The 24,541-nt window shown below is 41.5% G+C and overlaps 2 protein-coding genes across 19 annotated transcripts; one reads left to right on the top strand and one right to left on the bottom strand.

Annotated features, from left to right (window-relative positions):
* Window positions 1–4,300: 4,300 nt before the first annotated feature.
* il17a/f3 (interleukin 17a/f3) lies at window positions 4,301–7,131 on the top strand. Its single transcript, XM_048985684.1, has 3 exons — window positions 4,301–4,480; window positions 5,989–6,245; window positions 6,763–7,131. Exons 1-3 carry the CDS (start codon window positions 4,448–4,450, stop codon window positions 6,998–7,000), a joined length of 528 nt encoding a protein of 175 aa, XP_048841641.1. The 5' UTR covers window positions 4,301–4,447; the 3' UTR covers window positions 7,001–7,131.
* Window positions 7,132–8,558: 1,427 nt separating this feature from the next.
* stmn4 (stathmin-like 4) lies at window positions 8,559–24,518 on the bottom strand. Of its 18 annotated transcripts, XM_048986007.1 has the most exons (12): window positions 24,389–24,518; window positions 22,976–24,099; window positions 19,257–19,925; window positions 19,121–19,222; window positions 18,612–18,747; window positions 18,408–18,543; window positions 15,653–17,727; window positions 12,253–12,316; window positions 11,980–12,075; window positions 11,399–11,604; window positions 10,061–10,252; window positions 8,559–9,937 (listed from the first exon to the last, which is right to left on the bottom strand). In XM_048986007.1, exons 8-12 carry the CDS (start codon window positions 12,284–12,286, stop codon window positions 9,878–9,880), a joined length of 588 nt encoding a protein of 195 aa, XP_048841964.1. In that variant the 5' UTR covers window positions 12,287–12,316; window positions 15,653–17,727; window positions 18,408–18,543; window positions 18,612–18,747; window positions 19,121–19,222; window positions 19,257–19,925; window positions 22,976–24,099; window positions 24,389–24,518; the 3' UTR covers window positions 8,559–9,877. The 18 variants fall into 18 exon arrangements, with proteins under 18 accessions (XP_048841964.1, XP_048841959.1, XP_048841963.1 ...); XM_048986002.1 differs by having other exon boundaries at window positions 18,612–18,781; window positions 19,155–19,925; XM_048986006.1 differs by having other exon boundaries at window positions 15,653–17,625; window positions 18,476–18,543; window positions 18,612–18,781; window positions 19,155–19,925.
* Window positions 24,519–24,541: the final 23 nt, after the last annotated feature.

Below are 24,541 nucleotides of genomic sequence, written 5' to 3'. Positions count from 1 at the left end.
AGCTGTTCCTGTGTGGGGCACTGGGTGAACTCAAGGAGATCAAACTGAGCTATATTAAGCTACATCGACCCTCAACCCCTATCCACAAAAAAAACACCATACAAACCCGAGATAAAAAACGAAGAAATAGACAAAGACCGGGGTGACACACTCAAAAAAACCCACCAGTTTCTGTTATGAGCAGGCCAGTCAAGGCAGGCCAGTCAAGTTTTTCCACAGCATACTCCCCCAACCATGTCTTTTTGGACCTTGCTTGGTGCACTGGGGCACAGTCGTGCTGAAACAGAAAAGGACCTTCCCACAACGTTAGAATTGTCCAAAATGTCTTGGTATGCTGAAGCATTGAGAGTTCCCTTCACTGGAACTAAGGGGCAGTGCAATCAGGCAGGGTACATTCACCTGGCATCTGCCAGACCCAGACTCATCCACTGGACTGCCAGACAGAGAAGTGTAATTTGTCACTGCACAGAACACGTTTCCACTGCTGCAGAGTCCAGTGGTGGCTTGCTTTCTACCACTCCATCAAGACATTTGGCATTATGCTTAGTGATGTGAGGCTTTCATAAATGAACTGAATGGCCAGTTCCATGAAGCTCCTGGTGCGCAGTGTTTATGCTGTGGCTAATGCCAGCAGAAGTTTGGAACTCTGCAGTTGTTGAGCAAACGGCATTTGTAACTTTTACGCTTCCACTTTGCAATAATGCCGCTTATAGCTGACCATGGAAAATCTGGCAGGGATGAAATTGCACGAACTGGCTTTTTGCAGAGGTGGCATCCTATTACAGTATTATGTTTGGAAACACTGAGCTCTTCAGAAAGACCCATTCTCTCACAAATATTTGTAAACCTGACTGCATGGCTAGGTGCTTGATTTTATACACTGTGGCAATGGGTCTGAATGAAACACCTGAATTCAATGATTATGGTATGACCCAATACTTTTGTCCATATAGTGTATAATAAAGCTGTTAAAGAATGTTAGGATGTAAAGGTATAACTGCATGCTGCTTATGATTCTTCTATGAATGCATAGTTCATCTGTTGTGTCAAATGTTACATCTGATATGTGTGTGCGCTGCTCCTCTGTGCCTTTGAAATTGCCCCTCGGGGACTAATAAAGTTTTTTGAATTTGAATTGAATTTGAATTTAACAGGTAATACTTTATTCATCCCCTCAAGTAATGTTGTAGTACATGCTTACCTAATACATTAATTAATAAGTAAGTGTTAAGTACTGATCGCATGTTCATTCATTATAAATCAATCATGACAGTTCATGTATTTCACAGGGAAACCTATATTAGTCCATGATTCGGCCTTGAGTAGTAAATGAGTAAAGTAAATTTTGCCTCCTCAAGCAGTTAACTAATGTAGTACCTAAATGGAATACATGAACTGACATTCTTAATTAATACACTGAGTAAGCATGTACTACTACATTATTCATATCCCCTCAAGTAAGGAGTGACAGCATTATGACTGCATATGAAGGTGCAATTATAAAGTCTGGTTTTCTTGAAAAGAAAAATGAGCTGTTCAGTTTTTCTTTATAATGTGTCATTGCCTTGTTCCACTAGCACATCCTGTTCTGGTGTGGAAATCACAGATCAAACACATGCTGTTTTTGCATCTTATAATAATGAATCTGGTGGTTTCAAGATTCCACTGACATTTAATAGGTGTTGCTTGCAATTATTGTGAAATTGCATGTAGAATTTTTCCACCTTTGAAGATATTAGTGTAGATTCACAGCAAAATTTAAGTTTGGGGCAATAAATATGCAAATACAGTATAAAAATTAGCTTTAAATCTTGATATTTTTTCTCATGTAAAATTAGGTCAAAGACTGATTCATGTTTAGCCACTCATTTTGAAGCCGACCTTGGGGTGCGACCTGTCACTCACCCAGTTACCCGTTACCCAGCCCCAAAACTAAATGATATAACAAATGGTTATTCCAGTAGAGACAAGTTGTAACACGGTAAGTGTACCGGAAGGTGTACTTGGAACAACCAGAGCGTAGCTAAGAAACCCTAAGCACCTCACTTACACTAAGACGATACCCGTGCAAGTCGGGTCGCCATAGAGCTAGGCACAACACCCGCCTAAGTGCACGCAAATACATCACTGTAAATAAATCCAAAAGAAGGTAAACTAAACTATTCTGCCTCCCAAGAATGTGCGACAGAAAAGGAATAACATTGAGCAATAGAAGAAGTACTACAAGGGAAAACTGAAAGAGATATGAAACAGTCAGAGATCAACCCAAACAGTCGACCAAAGGACAAAAAAGCAGAGATCAACCCTCGTACCTTTTGCATTATGATCTAGTCAGAATGATCAGGCAAAAAGACCTGCAGTCTGACTTCCCGAAACTAAGTGGCTACTCCAAAACAGCATATTAGCATATAACCCGTCTCTGTGGCAAAAGAACGGGAAGATCTTTGACTAGAGGTGATAAACGAAATTAGTGATAGCTGGTTACTAGATGACTGGAAATAGATTAAGCTTAATGCCGTTCTCAGATCAAAATAATAAGAATCAACAAAAGCCTAAGAGGGCATAGAAGTTAGCTAAAGGAGGTACAGCAACACAATCTTAGCAGATGGAGAAGGATCATACTAAACAAGGTCTACTGCTACAGTGGGCTTAAGAGCATCTACCTGAAGAGAAAGCGCTGAAGCTCGAGCAGAAAACGCAGACCCATTATCCTGATATCAACTCCAACTCTTCCAATCACACTAAGCCATTCTGTGTTAACATAGAAGCGGAAATGCTAGAATCAGTAACAGGGGGATATGACCCCCCTGCCAGCACACATGAAAGTCAAATCAGACACACCACTAACTTACACGTTAATGAGTGGGGAGTATAGCAGACAGAAAGCTCAATCTGGAAGCAATTCCGAACGGGCATCTATGCGTGCAAAATGCAACCGCACCTCACTTTTGCCACTGCGGAACGTGATTCCGGCTTCTGGTTGCCCCGTGATGCAATAACAGGGGCTGTCATTCGAACCTGGGACTGTCCCGCCTTTAAAGTTCCAATTACAGAATCAAGTAACACATACGTCCATGGGGTTCCCAGTTTGTGTGTTGCGTTGGCACGCCTTGATGTATTCACATTACATAAGAACAGTGCAGTGAATTAGTCTGTCATTACAGTGAAATCAGTTTGACCTGTGATAAATTTTTAGGGCTTGAATTGCCCAATGAGTGCTGACTTTAGTGCTTAAAAGGGCCACATTAAGTCCCTTTTCCTTTTTCACAATGATAAAACTATAGAGCATCGGAAATGCTATATTTACTAAGCATCCTGAGGGCATCTCCAAAGACCTTGGCACGTAATTTTAATTAAAATGTTACTGTTTGTGAAAAAAAAAAAAAAAAAAACTGTTTCAAAGTGTACAGAAAAGAGTCCTGATGTCAATCTGAGTGAAAATCGTTTAGAAAGAGTTGAAATCTGCCACCGGGAAAAGGAATCCTGCAAAGATTCAAGAGCTGGAACAAACTGCAACTGAAAAGCAGGAGACACTTCCAGCAGACAGGTACTGGAAGCTCACAGACACCTACAAGAACCTTTTTCCTGTGAAAATCACTACACTTAAGTTGGAAAAAGCATTTCTTTGCTAAATTACTTTACATATTATTAAAGCATTCTGATGATACAAAGTTGGTACATTTTCATTTTCCTCTTGGCCCCACCAACACCTCTTCCATCCATCCATCCATCCATCCATCCATCCATCTGAAACCACTGAATCCCATAATATGCAAAAAGTGCAGAGGTGGCAATGATATTGCCAAGAACTGTTAATCTCAACTAAATATAACACAATAGTTGTATTTTATTCATCCTTGATGAGAAACTCGGTAGTTTTTATACATTTTATATTGCTGTCCATGAGTGACAAAGATACATGTATATAAGAGTAAGAGCAAGTTTTAGGATCATAGCAAGGATCAACTAGCATCTAGCGTGCCTGGAGCAGATTCAGGGCCCAAGAGCCCAACAGTGATCTGACTACTTGCCTGGATCTGGGATTTGAACCTACAACCTCCCAGACACTGGAACAGATCCCTCAAACAACCAACTGTCAGTTCCCTAGTGCCAGCTACTGTTTTCGTAAAATAAAACATTAATTCTTACTTTTGATACTTTTGATTTTTAAAAATATTTTTCAGACAAAATTGCTCTGAAGTGTATGTCATCATCAAATGTAAAATATGGTAGTCTGTAACTTATTCCTGGTTATTTTGCCTATAAACAAAGCTCAAAAAATGCTAAAAGATCTATTGCATCTAGCATTCTTCTACCTGTTGCATCATCAAGGGTCGGAAACGCATGCACCTCTGGAAATACCAATCAGCAGCTATATAAACCTGCGGGGGATCTCTTCGCAAGACATTCGGCTTACAGGCAGAGACACCTGAAGAGGTCAGCGAGAATGGCTCCCGCGCACGGCACCCAACACTCAACGGTGAGTCCCTGTTTCTGCCCAGTCTGGCAGCAGATCTTTTGATATTCTTTTATCTGATGTGTTTGATAGTATTACTCAAGGTGTGACATCTGTCAGACGTGTGGGTCTTCAATTAAATCTCTTTGAAGTAAAAAAAAAGTCTCCTCGAACCAGCAAACTCAGGTTTCTTTGAGTGAATCATCAAAGTGAGGAAAGGAAAGGCAAGTTTGTTTGTATGGCATATTTGTAAATTGCTGTACATAGATAAAAGTGCGAGACGAAAAAAAAAGATAAAGAAATTCTTTCAGTAAAAAATGAAAGCAAAACGCAGTACTTGAGAAATTAATCAAAGCAGCAACACTACTCTTTAAGTGCTATGCTGGCTCATATGTACAGTATAGGTCGATATTGGTAGAAGCGTATGTTACATAGATGTTGTAAGACTGGGGCCTATTTATTTTACAAACTGTAAGCTTGCCTTTGGATACTGGGTTTTAGAGGGAGAAACATTTCTGCTGGGGGTGCATAAATTTCAGATATCGAACAAATTCTTGAACAGGTATGTTGTTGAATTTATCAAAAGATCCTTTCACTGTTCTTTGCTGTTCTATACTCTCGAGACAGTTTTGCGTCATACTGGCTACTTAATTAATATGTGAATTACCAGTCAAATGTTTTTGCATGCCACATATTTTTACCATTTTTCCATTTATTTCATAAACAGGAATTTTTTTATTCTTGTTAATCATTGGAACGTTGAGTACATGTCTGGCATCCTATTAACTGGTTGTGTGGTGATGGCATAGTCAAACTATAGGTTGTCCTTTAACTTGAAATGAACTAGTTAAACACTGCAGTATTTAATGTCCAGAAAGCCTTGAATTTTCTCTGCTGTTACAACTCCTAGAGGTTACTTTGATATGACATTTTCTTGCTAATAAAGGTACTCAAATGGTGAACATACTAGAAATATATTTGTTAGCAAAGAATACTGAGTGTATTTTTAGTAAATGTTAAGTGAGTAACACGCAAATGTAGAAAATCTCATACATCAGAAAAGACTACAAATGTTGTAAAAAAATAAAACTGCCAAAAATAGAATATAATATAGAAATTAACTGTCACATAAATTTAAAAAATTGTACTTCAAATACATTTCAAAACAGGCAATTAATTGTCAGCACAATTAATTCTAAATACAAATGCACTAAAAAACATTGAGCACTTGTTAATCATGCAAAGAAATTCCACTCAACTCTGGTGTTTGTGTTTCTGTAAAATGTTTAGTGAAAGCTTGACTTGCTGCATAGTTAAACATGGATAAAGTTTGTAGTCTATTTTGCCAAAGTAGTTACCAGAGGTGGAGATTTCAGGTCTAGAGAGTACAAATCAAGATCAAGATTTTGTTTCAACCAACCAGTTTAGTACTCTGTGACTGTGACCTGAAATCTCAGCTTCTGGTAATTAGTATCGGTCACAAATGTTGACCAGACATGAAATCTTAATCTCTTTTGTTGTTTTTTGTTTAGATTTTGAAAGCTTTCTTTATGTTTGGGATCCTGCTGCTTGTGTTGGGGGTGGATGGAGCCGATGACAAGGTGCGGCGAAGGGCCAGGAAGCAGGAAAGCTCATCACGGAGCAAAGATCAAAAGACCGGGGCCGTGTTGGACAGGGTGCCAAGGAGGGTGATGGACTGTGTGAAGCTGGTGTATGACACAGACACCACGACCCCCCAGGCAGTGCTATACGACCCATCGCTGAATTCCATATCACCGTGGAATTACAGGTGGGGGTGTTGCAATGAACTCCAGTACAAGAGTATCCATGCGGCGTAACGAAACCCTGTGTATTCAGCATCTGTGAAGAGCAGCACTGGTGCCCTTCCTACAGCATAAAATATTAATAATTAATAATCTATCACGCAAATGTGTATTTATAATAAGTAATACTGTATTGGGAAATAGAACAGTGCAAAGTATTACAGTGAGGGCTCTCAGTGTTCCTTCTTGAAAAATTTCTGTGCCCAATTACTCATGTCAATGTGCAAATTACTTGTTCAGTACCTAATTCAATTAATTAATTATTTCCCCTTTATTTCTATTTTTAATTCACCACAATATTGGTAAGCATATCCAAAACTATACTAACAAAACATACTCTAAGTCAAAATGTATCTGTGAAGTAGATTAAAAATGTTGCTGATTTTTTTTTTGTCAGCCCAGGTTATGGATAATAATGTTTAACTCTGGTGACCTTATAACGTATTAACAGGAATGCCGCTCGTCCTCTTTTGTCCTCTGCAGCTACATCAGGGATGTCGACCTGATTCCTGAAGTCATTCCCCAAGCTAATTGCCTGAAAGAAGGCTGTCTGGATGTCAACGGAGAGGAGGACATGAACTTCATCTCCAAGCCCATCCTTCGCCAGATCATGGTCCTGAGGAGAGTGTACCAGAAGAGCCGCATTGTCCTCAAGATGGAAAAAAAGATAATCAGCGTGGGCTGTACCTGCGTCCGCCCAGTTGTCCTGTCTCAAGATTAATCCGCCGCAAGCCCTTATAAGGCAGTGAAGGCGCTGTGCAGAAATTTTATTTATTTAAACTTTTGAAAATTAATTTAATTTATATTCATTTAATTTATTGTCATGTACACCGTTGTAAGTATTCATTCCATTACAAGCATATTTATTATCAGTAACTATTTCTGTTGTATTTATTGAGTATTTAGATTTAATATAAATAAAAATCTTTGCACTGATAGTGTGAGGTGGCTGAATTTTGCTTTTGTATCCATATATTTCATTTTATGCAGCTAAGCATCAGAAACAAAGAGACCGTCGACTCAGCAGTTTCATAAAAGTGAATAATTCGAGTGTAATACATCAATATTTACTCTTTGTTTGAAAAGCAAAGAAAAAAATCTTATTATGTCATTCTTAATATTGGTTGTGTTGAGGAAACCTTCCTCCCGGTCAGGATATATGTTAGTGAAGTATTCTTGGCGTTGGTGGTGTTCGCCAACCTCAGCAAATAGTGGGAGGGGAAGCATTTCAGCTAGAGCCCAATGGCCGCCCTTTAAAATCCTTGCCTGGCTCTGCGTCAGATTCGCTCCACTGCCTTTGGAATGATGATCGATTCAACCTGTCCCTGAAAATCATTTCTTTACCTGTCAAGACCAGGCCTGACCTGAATCCAGGCTTATGGTTTCAATAAAATGCATTTTCCTATTTTACGTATGAAAGCAGCACTAGACGTAAACTGTTAATGTAGGACATGTACCTCTCTGACTTGGCTTAGAAGATGTGTTGATATATTGGAAATTGTACATTTAACCCTCATGTGCAAAGCAGGAAGCCACAGAGGGATTGGAATTGGATCAATAAAAATGCAGTATTTAAGCAATGAGCCTTCAATGCAACTGAATGGCCTAGATACAGATAAGCAAAATATTAGTACTAAACCATGTATGCAGGCTGTGATCTTTCACCTGCTTTTTTCAAAAGGCTGCAGAGTAGGAGTCCTTTGCAGCATTTTTGCAAATGATGAGAATTAAACAACCATGCAGTACAGATTTTACTCATTTTACTCAAGAAACACTCCTTCACACTCGAAACTCTAATAACTCTGTTTATAACTTTGGCATACTGGCATGTTATTTTGACTATTTTAGTAGCTGTACTGCAAGGGAAGTTACTTTCAGCCAAGCAATATTAAGGCTGTAGCTATAAAATATATTTGACGATTGCATTTGCATTTTTCATTTCTTCTTTTGTTCCTCATTATCATATATATATCATATATATATATATATATATATATATATATATATATATATATATATATATACACATACTGCATGACCCAGTAGGATAAGCGGTTTGGAAAAGGGATGGATGGATGGATATATATATATATATATATATATATATATAAATTGTGAGAAAATCGTATCGTAAATTGTATCAGATCGTGAGTTCAGTGTATCGTTACATCCATAATATAAATATATTTTCTAGTTGTTAGGTTGGTTCTGTTCTGCATCTGTAAATGTGCAATAATAATAATGTAATAATGGTAAACAAAACTGCAAGGACCAACTGGAATTGTCAAGAAAAGCGTTTACTGACCATGCCAAAGAGAAACGGTTTAGCCTCAAACATTACGCGCACAAGTAGTAAGCAGAGGTTCCATGACTTCCCAGAAAGTATTGTCACAATCATTTGTTTTTTTACTTCAAAGTACCAACATTCCTTCCTTCCATCATTTCTGGGAAACATCCATCAATCACAGAAGACAAACGGAGGGGACGACAACATGCCAAAACAAAGTGCACTGCGGATTGTCATAGAGGCTGGATAGTCTCTCAGCTTGACCATACCGGCTGACCATACCAGTTAACCATACCAGTTAACAGTGGGTCGAGCCTTTCCAACTGGTCCTAGCTTTGTCTGTGTGTTAACGGCTCTGTGCTTTTCAGTTGTGCCTGAAACGTCCTAATTAACCTGATCCCTGTACCGACCTACTCCGTCTACCTCACACCAATTACAGAGTCGGTCTTCTCTTTACAAACATGACATACCTATCAGGCTCTGGAGAATCAATGAACAGTCTATAGTCACATCAGTTCCTATTTAGTTTGGCTAACTCTACATATTCTTTGCTGTTTTTTTTAATCGTAGCCTTTTCTATTTACATAGGTGCGCGAATAAAGTCGCATAGCTGAAAAAAATTTGACACCTGCTTGAGAACGTTACATTGGACTGAGATTATACTGATCAATAAAGATTTCTAAAATTTAAGCCAGTCCGAATGTGTTATATTGACTATTATACATCTTAAAGGGTGTATTGTAATCAACTTGGTTTATCATAGTTAATACAAGTTTGTCTCATTAACTGACTGCCGTTATGAATGGATAATCAGCCACATTAGGGTACAGTGTGCACAATTAAAGTACATCACACTGGTCATTACCTGGCGGGGAGGGGGCGGGGGTGAGAGTGCATAATGACTGAAACCTGTTTGGGGATTAATAAATATGTGCTGGAAAATGCCGCTTTCAAAGTCAGCTAGTAAACAGCAATGGATGATAGATCACCTCTCTCTGTCCACGTCATGATGACATTGAGAAACCAAACTCAGGAGAGCGACCTAGAAATTCACCCTTCAGCTGCGGTGGAAACCGTCATGACAACCCCCCCCCCCCCCAGTGCACCTTGCATTGCCATCCAGACGGGACCTTCCTGGACAATGTTTTGTTTTCACCACGCTCAAGAGTATATTTAATACTTTGTCAAAAAAACCATATCCTGCTAACTCCTGGGGATATTATTTAATTTTTTTTGTTTCATGTCGGTCTTTCGTTTTCTTCATCTTTCCCTTTCCTGAGCTAGCGAAACAAGGTCTGTCTCATCCACCGTCTACCGGCAGGCTTCCTCCTTCAGCTCCTTGTTTTTCCTCACCTCCTCCGCATGCTTGTCCTGAATGAAATGGTGGAGAAATGCAACCACTGAAGATAAATGAGAAGTAAAGGATAATAGGAAAGGAACAATGGGGAGAGACATAAAGAGACTCTCGAGTACTGCGTGGGGACGCAGGGGTACCTTTTCTTGCAGGCGTTCCAGCATAGCTGCCAGAAGGGCCTCCCGGTTCTCCTTGTTGGCCTCCATCTTTTGCTCCAGTTTTTCCTTGGCCATCTTGATGAAGTTGTTGTTCTCCTCAACGGCTTTTTGGATCACCTCACGTTCATGCTCCCTCTTTTCCGCTAGGTGCTTCAGCAATTCTGCCTCCTGACACTAGAGGGAGACAGAAATTCAAGGTCAAAAGAAATCAAATTCTGCCGATTGTTGTCTGCATATAAAATCGAGCAATTTGCATGTAGGATTAGAATTGCCCTGTGTCGCACAGGGGAAATTATTTTGCAAATTCTCCTTCACTTCTTACATAAAATATATTATATATAATGATATATTAAATTACTTCCAGCTAACCAGCAAATAACTTCCAAGAAGTTTCAAGGTAGCAATAAACATCATTGTAAGTACATTTATTAAACTTTTTTTGGAATTACCTCATGTGATCAGAGTTCATATGAGAATATTATTAAATCGGTAGCTGTCTGTCTTAATCCAATAGCTGTACATTTGCAATTTTTTATTTCATCAGAAGAAAGGCCTTCATTACAGAAAACAAGCAGAAGGTGAGTCCAAAAAAGAGGATTCAGAGATGCTGGACACTGAGCTGATCCCTGAGGTTATATCATCATCCAAGGAGGAGGAAGTAAGGGACATGCAATCATTATGTGTTGCCACACCCACCACATGACAAACCACGTCAGGGATGAGACCCAAGTGCAACAGCCGATACCTCAGCACCACACTCATCCAAATGGAATAGCGTGAGTTTTTTTTCAGTGTCTGGTGTGCCAGTCCTCCCACCGACCCCCAAATTTTCTTTGTAAGTTGGAGAACCTGCTTGCAGGGCTGGATGTAGATTAGCCTCATACCCTGGATGAAGCCATTGCAGGTTAAGGGCTTAGCTCAAAGGACCGACAGAGTAGGATCTCTGCTGGAATTCATAGGATTCAAACCAATAACCTTTCGATTGCCTGTACAGATCTCTAGCCTCAGAGCCACACTCTGCCCACCTAAGATCAATGTAAAAATCTACCTCATCAGGCCAAATGATACACAACACGCATGTAGACATGAATGTATTGTAATGTCCAAAGGGTATTTGTGATATAGTGGCTAAGAAAATGTACACATTTCACATTTGAAGCCCATTTGAGAAAGCCTCTTTTGAATCTTTTAGTGTCAATTGTCTCATTCCCAACTATCAGAAACAATCGTTTTGTGGAAAGCAGACTCTATAGCTAAAAAAACAGAATTGATATCTTATGATAGGAAGATTTTTTTCTGCTCATTTCCCTCACTCCTCACCTTTCGTCTCTCCTCTGCTGCCTCCAGCTTCTTCTGGATCTCCTCCAGGGAGGGGTCCCTGCGATGGGGCATGGAGGTATTAAACTCTGGCACACCGTCGAAGGACGGGGGCTTGAGGATGACTTCAAAGGCCTGTCCGGACGCCCGCTTGTTTAGCTCGATGACCTCCACGTCTTTGATTACGCACCAGCTGAGGTCCACAGCATCTAGAAGTAGGTATATGTGTGATCTTCAAATCAACTTCTGAGGGTATATGGACACTGACCAGTAGGAGGCATTAGAGGCTAGTTTAATTAAACAAATCCATCCATCCATTTTCTGTAACTGCTTGTTCTATACAGGGTTGAGGGGGGGGGTTTGGAGCCTATCCCTGTGGCTATGGGAGCAAGGCAGGGAAAAGGATGGTGCACAACCCCATCACCCGGGCACCCTCACACGATTTGGTAACTCCAATCAGCCTCAGCATGTTCTTGGATTGGGGGAGGGGAAGAGAATTTGAGGACCCAGAGGAAACCCCACAACATTACCCATGAAATCCACATCGAATGACCTGTTGTGTTTTTTTTCCTGCTAATTCTTACCTTCGGCTTTATATGAGGGTTTTTCCAGGACGTCGGGACGCAGACAGGAGCACAGGATGGACACCAGGGGAAGCTCCCTCATCTTCTCTCTGTAGGCTATGGGAAGTCATGCATCTGTTTAGCAGCATGCTTTTTGCAAGTGAAAAATAGGAATGAGTAAGTATGCAGAACTAGAACGACGGCGTAAAAGTAATGATGGTGATTTAAGCATTAAGGACCATTTTCTCTGTGATGCGGGTAATTAATATCACTTTTCCTATGTCCTCTGCCTACCTGCAAGGGTCATTCTGGCACTCACACTAAACATCTGACGTCAGGAAGAGCTGCAAGTTTGGACCTGAAGGGAAGGAGGAATTCAGAAAGGTTTGCTATGATCAGATGAGTCTGTAACTAGGAATTTACACAATTTAAATATAAATTATTATTATTAACAACAACGACTACAGCAGCAAAACAATAAGAAGAACAATAATAATATTAATAACAATAATAATAAATATGACATATTAGAATAACCAGCAATTTATACAGAATGGGTGGACTTAGAGATCAAATGTGACCCATCACCACAAAATGAGTCTTATGGGTGCAGTTCTACCAGTGCGACTTCAGACTCATTTTGTGGCGACGGGTCACAAAAATGTTTTAAACCAAACAAGAACAATACTTTAAATGGACCTGATAAATTTGGTGGTAATGGTGTGTCATTTGATTTGCAAATGGGTCAGTTACCTCTGACATTAATTACTTGTGTCCAAAGACAAATGCTGATGCAATCAACTTGATAGTTGCTTTGAGTCTATATAGTGCCACAGTTTTACACTTATAATAATTTTCACTGCAGAAGATGTTGCGGAAACTGGAGAACTTATTTGTGTCGTCTGAGTTAACAGTACCATGCAATCAGTGGTGATGCTTAGCGGGGAGGGCGGGGCGGGGGGTACATTCACCATAGGTCTCCACCTTACTGTCTAACTAACACAATGCAGGATGCAACAAGTTCACAGGAAAGGTGTTCAGGTGCATTAATGAATGTTATTCACTGTCCCCTCAGGACAGTATCAGCGTTTATTTCAGAATATTGATTTCTGGGGTGTGACGGTGAAAATGAGATTCAGACTCTTTGTCTCTGCTGAGACTGAGGTCATGAGCTGGTGTAGATTTAGAGTAAAATGTGCACCCCATTCCCCAGGCTCTTCCAATCAAACTTCCTCACAGTTAAATTCAGGAAACTTACGGAGGATGCAAAACGACAAATTGGCGCCCTTTGGCTCTGATTTATGACTATCTCTTAGCCGCCCCCCCTCAGACTTACGTTGCAGGCATATGGTGGCAAGCTTGCAAACATGTAATTATTCCAACATTCCCTTTCATCTAATCATGCAGAGAGACAGTAAGACACATTGTCCCATTTTTTCCATTGTCCCAGATCTCAGATTATGATGTGACAGCAATAATCTTGAGGAAAATGTGGCCCTGCGTAATGCAAGGATACATTTCTGAAAAGGGTCAATGCTGTCAGCTTTTATTATATTTTATATTTTGATGTATATGGCTTAAATGAGTAAAGGCTCGCATGACAGGGATACATTGTGATAAATCTGAGCTGCAGTGAATGCATATGCTGCTGGAACGCCATTGGGTACAAATGGTCCCCCTGCATTTGTCTCAATGCAAGCAGCCCTACACCCTGATCTACACCCTTCTTCACAGCCTGTTAGGAAACCTAAACAGGAGGAGTCTCTTTCCCCACATACCCCCCGATATACACCCAACCGCGTGGAGATAGTGTATGATGTCCCTATGCACTAATACAGGGCTTTTTAAGTACTGGTGAAATTGGACTAAACACCAGAAAAAGAACACGATTGATTAAAATTAATATATAAATAATTCGTTCATTATTTCCTCAGTCTTGGAATTATTTCTTACAAAAACTAGGATTTTACTGTGCATCAGCTGTGAGACCATCTGGGTCTAACTGATTTATTTTGAATAATTTAGGAGCAAAGAAAGGAGCAACACACGTCCTGTCCCTGCCGTCATGCTAATCCCCCCACCCAGCACCAGCCCACTCCAACCCCGACCCCCCCACCTACCCCCCTGGCATCTTACTGCCCACTGATTTTTCTCCACACAAATGCTTCAAGCACAGACAAAAACCGGTCAGACTTGTCTTCAAATTATGGCCTTCAGATATGTATAAATCCATAAATGTGCATATTACTGCAGCTTCATTATAGAGTGATTCTTTTTCTTCACTCTCTGGACAGATTTTGTCATTTCATTACTGGAAAAATAATGCTCTGTCTCATTGAAATGTCCACCACAGTATATTCCCATTCATATGATGTATTCAGGCACAGTAGCATTGTTCAGAATCAACGGTAAACAAATTACATCTACCAAACGAATGTAACTGGCTAATGACAACTGGAAAAGGGGATTTGCCTGTTCCCTGTGGCCCTTTAGCCAACAGATTTTTTTATTCAGGGGAACTAACCCTAACTCTTGCATGTGCACACCCCCGTCTGCCTCTGACTTAATGTCATGTCCTGGCAGGACGCCGTGATTGGGATCACAGCTTGACATGTGCTCGAAAGCCACTATTGAATTGCGCGTTGGAAAGGTGGCGAATTTTCACAAAACATGAAAAACACGAGTCTGGGGGACGGTAGTTTGCAATAAAAATGTCAGGTAATTCTCCCACATAAATTACAAAGCTCTTCTCCATTATCACTGTTAACCTAAAACTATGTTTTAGACCTAAGAGCCCAGAGGTCATCAGCTTTTGCTTAATATTATGCCATTTGGCTCAAAATGTATATGGTGCCCAAAGTGATGTGTCACTCAACATCCTGTAGGACGTTAAGGACGTTTAGGACCTCCAAGCTTGACCAAACGGCACCTCACGGATCGCAGGGACATCTGATGGCAAATCGTGACACTGCGACGAGACCCTCATCGCTCTCTAGCCTCTTTGTGCTGTACGGAGCCCCAGGGGAGAACCATGGCAAGCAAGCATCGACACCCCCCCGCCACACCTTCCACGGAGCCACCCAAGGCTCAGATCAATACAGACATCCTGCAAGGCCAGCCCTTCATTTGTTTCCTGTCAGCCGAACGGAAGCAACTAATTCATTCCTTGGCGACAGGGATTGTTTCATGGAATCTCTGCATTAGGATTTTTCAGCATTAACGGCTCTGTCATAACCTACTAGCCAAATGGCCTGGCCCTGTTTACCAACACGTCGTCTAACGCCGAACGTCCTTCACAGACAAGGATCACATGCTGTGTTCGCCTTTGGAGATCCAGTTATGCGCAACGCAATGTAGTAATGTTTTTTTGTGCAGGAAGTACGCCGTCTCACCTTGTACAGAAATGTCACCCACCCCAGTTATAGAATACATACACTGCCATAATACTGGAATGCATTAAGTATGCATTACCTGCAAAGTGTCTTAAAAGTAACTTGCCTGCCGTTTAACCTCTTCTAGAATGCAATATCTATGGCTATCGCAAGCTGTAGGAAAGATGCTGTTTTGCAAGAATGCATGGAATTGCTATCAAATCTCCCTCTCTGATATATCAGTTAGAATAAATTATTTATTAATATCATGGGAGAATAATGCTGCTTCCCCTCCCAGTCTTTGCGTATAGATGCTGACTTACCCCCTCCTAGGTGACAGTCCTCAGCTCCTCGCTTTTGCTCTCGTTCTCTGTCTCTTGCTGCTCGGATACAGAGCTACCCAGCATCAGCACCGCCACCAGTCCCACTGCATGACATCATCCCCGAGTCCTGCCATTGGACGAGGAGGATGCCGACTCCTGATGGGCCGGCAGCCACCCTTTACAAAATGAGTTGAAAGGGATTTGCCTGTTAACCCTTTCTTGTCCTCCGCAGGGTTATTTAAGAGAATGAGAAAAGGTTTGTACATTAGCAATAGCAACCTACATGTTCATATCTAGGGTTACATAAAATGGCCGCACAAATGCACCATCTGAAGTATTACTGCACAGTGTATTTTTTTCATAAAATAACAAATATAGATATTAAAGTTATACAGTGCAAAATATAAGGTATGCAATGCTTAAAAAACAATGTACTGAGATAAGAGTATGGTTTGTGCGAGCGTGTAAAAGTCATCAAATTTATTAGAGGGGTGTTTGTAAGATTATGATACATGTTTTTCACAACCAGTTTGTCCCTTCAGATCCATATAAATGTGAAATGGTTGATAGCTGGGTGATTAGACTGCATGCCTGTACAGCCTCTGAATAGTCCTTTACAGCTGCCCATCTGTTCTCCTGGTTCTCTGCCAGTGTCTTCAGCTTGTATGACTTTGTTATACACATACCGTCATAACAACGTCCAGCAAATCTGCAATCTGGATCCAGTCTTTAACAGCAAGTCGACAGCCAAAGCAATAACTTTTTTATGGATTTTTTTTTCATTTTGATCATCCAGAAATATATTACTGTTACAAATTAAAACAAAATGTGAATGTATTGTTCATGTCATGCTAATTGCCACAACAATGCATCTCCCCTGCTTCAATGTATTTAGCATATACTCCACCCTACTGCATATGTCCCGAACAGTAGGCTTTTAATGCTCTCACAATTCATATATGCTTACTGGATTAAACTTAAAATAATAAAAATAAATGAGATTCACAAACTATATTTGTGTGTTTGTGTGTGTGTGTGCCATGTGCTCTTAATCTCATTATACATGTGTATAGTGACAATAAAAGCATTCATTCATTCATTAATTCCTAACGTACACAAAATGATTCTGGTTGAATCGTGATATTACTGAACTTTCTAATTTTTGTTATCTTATTATGCATACATATTTTTTATATGCATGAGATTATGGTTTAAGAAAACAATGTGTATGTCCTTCTTCAACGGACCTCAGAGCACACACTGCTTAACTGACTTTCTGAAAGATGTAAGTAACCATGGTTACTGGTACCACCTGTCCACAGTGGTTTAATCATTAAGTGCCCAGGCCAGACATGAAGCTGCTGGCGAAATGACATTGATTCTGCCTTTTCTTCTAGATCACGTCCCAGGGAAGTGTCAAGGCTCAAACCTATGGGTGTAGCCCGTTCAGTGTAGGTGTTTGAGGGATGTGCCTGGGTTTGACAGATGAATGAGTAAATATATGTCAGACGTATGTTTGGAGACAAGGCATGTGGAAATTTTAAATCACCCAGGAACATATGCACTACTGCAAGATATGCTTACTGACCACCTAATGACGGGTATGAAGGACACAGGAACCCTGGACGGTAACTGGGGGTTATCCCTTCTACTTACCCTTTGAATTCTTGCTCAAGATGTAAATAGCAAGGATGTACAGTACATATGCAACGTGAAAATGTGTGAGTATGCAATAAATGGGGGAGGTACACATTATAAAACGAGTGTAAACTACCCCCCCCCCCCCCACCTAGAATTAGCATTCCTATATTATAATCACATCTTTGGTAGATCAGATAGGGCTGAAAGTGTTGTGATGAGTATTTGTCAGAAATGAGCGCTTAGCATTATGTGCAGAGATTACGCCTAAGAGTACAGAACTTAGCATTATGTCAGAGACCTTAGAGTAAAGCAGTTACCATTATGTCAGAGACCTTAGAGTATAGCAGTTAGCATTATGTTAGAGACCTTAGAGTACAGCAGTTAGCATTATGTCAGAGAACTTAGAGTATAGCAGTTAGCATTATGTCAGAGACCTTAGAGTATAGCACTTAGCATTATGTTAGAGACCTTAGAGTATAGCAGTTAGCATTATGTCAGAGACCTTAGAGTACAGCAGTTAGCATTATGTCAGCGGCCTTAGAGTACAGCAGTTAGCATTATGTCAGCGGCCTTAGAGTACAGCAGTTAGCATTATGTCAGAGGACTTAGAGTACAGCAGTTAGCATTATGTCAGAGACCTTAGAGTACAGCAGTTAGCATTATGTCAGAGACCTTAGAGTACAGCAGTTAGCATTATGTCAGAGGACTTAGAGTACAGCAGTTAGCACTATGTCAGAGACCTTAGAGTACAGCAGTTAGCATTATGTCAGAGACCTTAGAGTACAGCAGTTAGCATTATGTCAGCGGCCTTAGAGTACAGCAGCGAAGATTATCTCAGAGACTTTTGAATACAGCAATTAGCATTATGTCAGAGACCTTAGAGTACAGCAGTTAGCATTATGTCAGAGACCTCAGAGTACAGCAGTTAGCATTATGTCAGAGGCCTTAGAGTACAGCAGTTAGCATTATGTCAGAGAACTTAGAGTATAGCAGTTAGCATTATGTTAGAGACCTTAGAGTACAGCAGTTAGCATTATGTCAGAGAACTTAGAGTATAGCAGTTAACATTATGTCAGAGACCTTAGAGTATAGCACTTAGCATTATGTTAGAGACCTTAGAGTACAGCAGTTAGCATTATGTCAGAGAACTTAGAGTATAGCAGTTAGCATTATGTCAGAGACCTTAGAGTACAGCAGTTAGCATTATGTTAGAGACCTTAGAGTACAGCAGTTAGCATTATGTCAGAGGCCTTAGAGTATAGCAGTTAGCATTATGTCAGAGGCCTTAGAGTATAGCAGTTAGCATTATGTCAGAGACCTTAGAGTATAGCAGTTAGCATTATGTCAGAGACCTTAGAGTACAGCACTTAGCATTATGTTAGAGACCTTAGAGTACAGCAGTTAGCATTATGTCAGAGAACTTAGAGTATAGCAGTTAGCATTATGTCAGAGACCTTAGAGTATAGCACCTAGCATTATGTCAGAGACCTTAGAATACAGCAGCGAGGATTATCTCAGAGACTTTTGAATACAGCAGTTAGCATTATGTCAGAGACGTTAGAGTACAGCAGTTAGCATTATTTCAGAGACCTTAGAGTACAGCATTTAACATTATGTCAGCGGCCTTAGAGTATAGCAGTTAGCATTATGTCAGCGGCCTTAGAGTATAGCAGTTAGCATTATGTCAGAGACTTTTGAATACAGCAGTTAGCATTATGTCAGAGACCTTAGAGTACAGCGTTAGCATTATGTCAGAGAACTTAGAGTACAGCAGTTAGCATTATTTCAGAGAACTTAGAGTATAGCAGTTAGCATTATGTCAGAGACCTTAGAGTATAGCAATTAGCATTATGTTGGAGACCTTAGAGTACAGCAGCGAGGATTATCTCAGAGACTTTTGAATACAGCAGTTAGCATTATGTTAGAGACCTTAGAGTACAGCAGTTAGCATTATTTCAGAGACCTTACAGTACAGCATTTAACATTATGTCAGAGACCTTAGAGTACAGCACCTAGCATTATGTCAGAGGCCTTAGAGTATAATATTTAACATTATGTTAGAGACCTTAGAGTACAGCAGTTAGCATTATGCCAGAGACCTTAGAGTATAGCAGTTAGCATTATGTCAGAGACCTTATAGTACAAGTCATCATTATGTCAGAGACTTTACAGTATAGCAGTTAGCATTATGTCAGAAACTTTATAGTACAACAGTTAGCATTATGTCAGAGACATTAGAGTATAGCAGTTAGCATTATGTCAGAGACTTTAGAGTATAGCAGTTAACATTATAACAGAGAGCTTACGGTACATGTCCTAGCAGTTAGCAAATGCTTAGCTTTACTTTCCAGAGTGCAGAACTTACCATTATGTTTCAGATGTTAGTGCTTAGTATTATATGTCACAGACTGGTGTTATCATTGCATCTCAGTGCAGCACATGGGATGCACAGTAGAGAGGAAACTGGAAGCTTTACACTCATGACACACAGAGAGCCGCTTGCCCAGTGCCGGTGAGGTCATCCAGCCGGCCAGAGACGGATGAGTGCAGAATGCCTCCCACGCCTTCAGAGCAGCAGGGCACGGAGGATTGGTGGGGGCGCAGAGGAGGGGGATCTGGGAAGGAGGGAGATCTGGGAGGGAGGGGGGGTTAACAAGGGATGGAGAGCAGATGGAGAATTCAAGCATTTGTGGGGGGGATGCTTAAAAGGGGTGGTGTCTGCTTTCATTGTCATTGTCTCCCACCTTTTCTGCACACATGCCACTGACTCACACACAACATGAGCCCTTTACTGGTACCGTGGATGATATCAAGGACACAAATATGCCGCCTGACACGCTTACCTACCAGAAGATGGGAAAGAAAGAGAAAGAAGATATGTCTCATCGCTGAGAGCCACCCTCTAATGATGTCATCTCCAGCCAATTGAAAATCAGTTCACGGGATTCTGGCTGGTTTCCTTAGCTCTGTGCGGTATCGCTATCTGAATTTCTCGCAGCATCTAATTCTGTGACATTAACGATGTATAAAAACAGTGCAGTTCAGATCTGCTAGAGTGATTTCAGTAGTTTAAGACTCACATCCAAACGATCTCATATGGCCTTTGTGCTTGCAGTGATACTAAGCCGAATACTCAATTAGCTAGTGCTAATAAAATGTCCATTACAAACACAGTGTAGCCTGAAGGCATCTTCAGGTATAAGCAAGGCAGGACCTATTAAGTCTGACATCATCCTTTGTCTGTTTCATGGTGATATCACCCCCGTATTGATCTCTAAGCTAATGGTACAGAGCGCATTGCACAAATTCTTGTTTCCTTTACCTTTCCAAAAGTCTTTGGCCCTCACTTCTTCAAGGGTGGTTTCTGAAAGCAAATCCAGACTTGCTCTCTTGTTCATTTAACAAGCACTGCTGTCGCAGACTTCATCAGGAAGTGAACAAATGACTGAGTACCTAAAATCAGACCACGCATTTTCCGAGTCCCTCAAAGCCTATGAGTGACAAACTGACATGCAAAGAGTGCGAGTAAGAACTACAGCAAACAGTCAAAGGCATGAAACAAACTGGAACTCTAGTTCAGCAGTACCTGCCAGGCACGCTGGGTGTGGCAAGGTAATCAGACACTCAAAGCTTACAAACCCCAGTCACAACCAGTTACAGCCGCCAGAATGTCCCTCCCAGATGCTGATGCTTATTATGGCCAGTTTGAGCTTGCTACGAAAGATCCCCCAGAGCGACCTCTTGCAGCACTGCATGATTTCAGTCTCTGAGGATTGTCTCTGTGGATGAGGTGATGGGGTCTTTCAAACAAGTCAACATCTGCAAGGCAGCTGGACCAGACAGAGTTTCAGTCTGTGTTTTTAAAACCTACAGCAACCAATCAGCAACTGTTTTCAGTGACATTTTAATCTCTCTCTGGGTATCTCAGCAGGCCCCACCTTCTTTGAAAAAACCACCATTATCCTGTCCCAAACTCAAGTGAACTGCACTAATGACTACCACCCAGTGGCACTTCCTCCCGTTGCAGTGAAGTGCTTTTATTGGCTGGTGCTGGAACACATTACAGACATCATCCTGGACAGTCTGCATCTTCTTCAGCTTGCCTGCCACCACAGGATGTCCATTGACGATGCCATATCCCTTATATTCTACACCACTCTGGACAAGGGAAACTATTAAGCTGGGCTATTATTTGTGGATTTTAAACTGTAAAAGCTGTAGGTAGCTCTTGAACCTGGAACCCTGGAACTGGTCCTCAGCACCAACCCTCCGCGTGGTTGTGTGCTGCACACTCTCAGTCGTGTTTCCATACACAGTTCCAACTTCATTATCATGTTCACTTTGGACACCATCATTAACACCTACGACATGGTCTACAGGGAAGAGGTGAGGATCCTGGCGGACCGTTGACAGGAAAACAACATCTCTCTGAATGTCAGCCAGAGCAAGGAGCCGGTTGTTGACTGCAGGATGGAGAAAGTGGTTCACATTCCCATTGTGATTGTAGGGGAAGCTGTAGACAGCATCAGTAATGGCCACAAGACACTGCTGCTGTCAAGAAGGCCAACCGGCATCTCAGGCATCTAAGGAATCTTGGCACCTGCAGTCCTCACAAATTTCTACAGGTGTGCTGTGGAGTCCATGCTCCCAGGCTGCATAATACCCTGGTACGACAGCTACTCAGCTCAGGACCGCAAGCTCTGCAGGAAGCAGTGAAAGCAGCACCGGACATCACAGGCACGGCATCCTCAGCAGCTTAGCCCATTCACACCACACACTGCCTCGGAAAAGCAGATCACTGACATCTTGACAGACTCTAGTCATCCTGCACAGGCACTTTTCATTCTTTCTGTTTACTGATACTGCGACATTGTTACATAATCTGACTACTGCTGCACTCACCCGCCGCTTCATCTCACCTTCTGTTTTGGTGCTGCACAACGTTTACGTTTGCACTTAATGCCCACTGTCTGCTGTGTTCTTGTGTGGGACACGTGGCATTAAAACCTGTGAATCCCTTGAACCCCATGTGCTCAAAATACAAAATGGGAGAATAGATAATCTAACAGTTTGAATTATGTAATAGTTAATTATATGTTAGGGGCGGCATAGTGGTGTGATAGTTAGCGCTGTTGCGTCACACCTCTCGGAGCAGAAACATACTGAGATTAATTGGAGGTTAATTGTCCATTGGTGTGAGGGAGCCCTGCCATGGGAAGGCACCCCATACATCCTGTTGTTCCCTGCCTTGCAGCCATAGGCGATTTGCGATACCTGGCATATGATGTGCTAAACTAAATGTTAATCTATTGATAGTAAAGCTACGTATGCTAACTGCTCTCAAGCTTTGTGTTGCTACCATGGGTGCGGACACATCCTACGACTCCTACTTGCTGTTGTAAACGAGTCCTTCGTCCAGCACTGAAAATTATATTCAGCCAACTGAGTGGATGATGTCAGCTTAATGGATTCCTGTCCATAATATCATTAAGTCCTAATTCCACTTTTGCATCACAGTTAAACTGTACCTCTGACTCGATCAGCAGGAGCATGTTATCCCCTGGTTCTGGAAAACGGAGACTGAACAATTTGAAAAGCTTATGGTTTTGGGGGTTTTAATATCGACTGTATCCAGGAGGGGAAGCAATTCACAGAGGAACGATTCAATATAGCTTCTCTTACCCTGACAGGGCATTTGATTATCACACGGATCTTTGCTGTGTTGGAAGCATCCTTTGGATAACAGGCTTCTTCGTAAATATTGACTTTCTGGTTCAGTTGGGAACAAATCGATTTTCTGGTGAGATGGTGACCTCTTCATTGCTGCTTCTCAGTCGCATTCCCAGCATGTCTGCCTCTGCCTTGTGGGTGAAGTGCATCAGTGCTGGTCAGGGTCATGGGAGTGGTTGTGACAGCGCCGTCAGCTGATAGTTATGGTTTGAAACCCATCAAACGTTCTCCATCCTGTAAGCTCTCCTGCTGGGAAACCTTGACATACTGAAAGAGCGTGTGGTTACCGAGCATATTCGCCAAGCAAATTAAGTTCAACTATAATAATTAGCTAATAATTACAATTCTTTCTATCATTATTATGTGTCATTAGAGCAAAATTTGAATCAAATTCAAATACAAGATTTTAGGAAACTCCTGTAAAAATTCAAGATTTTATTCATATTTACATCTGTATTTCGTATTTCATAATACAAATGATATTTATTTAACATAATGATTGAGCTAACAATTAATAATGAATGACAGTGGTCTTAAGTGCCGAAAACTATTACCCAGGATTCTCTGCAGGTTGGTAGTGGTCTCTTAGGCTAAATATGCCAAGAGATCAATCGAGAATTTCACACTTTAGTTACACATGGCAGAATCCTACTGACACAGTCCCATGTGCTGAATAATTTAGCCCCCCTCCCCCGGGACAGGCAAGGGCAGCAGATGTGAGGCGGTTCAGCCTGTACGCATTTCCCCCAGCCAGTACATATTAACAAATTGTGCTGGATCACAGAAGACGATGCAGTGACAGATTGCCGCCGTGTCAGCGCACTGCATGGGAACTCGCGCCAAAGCACTGCGCTGTCAGATGAAATGCGGCGGAGAGGGCGTGCAGCGAGGCACGTACGGATTGGGAGGCATGCTGGCGAGACAGGAAGCTAGCAGAGAATCAGGCGGACTGGCAGCACTGCCTTACAGCAGGTGAAGTAGCTGTACCGTAACTGGTGCTATCGAACTGGCACAGTCAGTCTGCAGTAGCGCTTGTTCGATTGCTACGCTCCACTTGCTGCATGCATTTCTCTCACCTGCAAAAATTACAAGAAAATCATTGCTGGCGTAAAGTCACACTTGTGCCATGAGCCTCAAACTACTAAATTGCTCCCAGCTTCCTGGATTTTTCCACCCTCTATCCTGCTGGTCCACTGAAATACTTGCACAGCAACTGCCGAGCAAAATTCTAAACACATCCTTTCCTGAGAGTTTTTTTTTTTTTAAATCAAAAGTATCTCCCTGGCAAGCAGGAACTTATTTTACTCCATTAGAACTTGCCAGAATGAACCATACACCCACTGCAAGTGCATTACAAACCTGCACCTTCAGGCAGAGAAGCTGTATTCTGCGCTGAGTTCCTGTGGCACCAGGATTCATAGATATAAGTCACTCATCCATCCATCCATTTTCTGAAGTCACTTAATCCCATCTGGGCTTGCAGGGGGGGGGGGGGGGGGGGGCAGAGCCTATCCTGGG

The sequence above is a fragment of the Brienomyrus brachyistius genome, chromosome 19 (genome assembly GCF_023856365.1).
Source record: "Brienomyrus brachyistius isolate T26 chromosome 19, BBRACH_0.4, whole genome shotgun sequence".
Lineage (NCBI taxonomy): Eukaryota > Metazoa > Chordata > Actinopteri > Osteoglossiformes > Mormyridae > Brienomyrus > Brienomyrus brachyistius.
This window is presented reverse-complemented; position numbering and strand designations above follow the sequence as displayed.

Bases quoted from the DNA above. Each gene is read 5' to 3' on its own strand.
- il17a/f3 (XM_048985684.1), top strand. From the start codon at position 4,448: ATGGCTCCCGCGCACGGCACCCAACACTCAACG. The intron at 4,481-5,988 runs GTGAGTCCCTGT...TTTTTTGTTTAG, and splicing joins ACGGCACCCAACACTCAACG to ATTTTGAAAGCTTTCTTTAT. The intron at 6,246-6,762 runs GTGGGGGTGTTG...TGTCCTCTGCAG, and splicing joins ATATCACCGTGGAATTACAG to CTACATCAGGGATGTCGACC.
- stmn4 (XM_048986012.1), bottom strand. From the start codon at position 12,286: ATGTTTAGTGTGAGTGCCAGAATGACCCTTGCAG. The intron at 10,253-11,398 runs GTGAGGAGTGAG...GTCTCCCTCTAG, and splicing joins CAGCAGAGGAGAGACGAAAG to TGTCAGGAGGCAGAATTGCT. The intron at 9,938-10,060 runs GTACCCCTGCGT...CATTTCATTCAG, and splicing joins TGGAACGCCTGCAAGAAAAG to GACAAGCATGCGGAGGAGGT.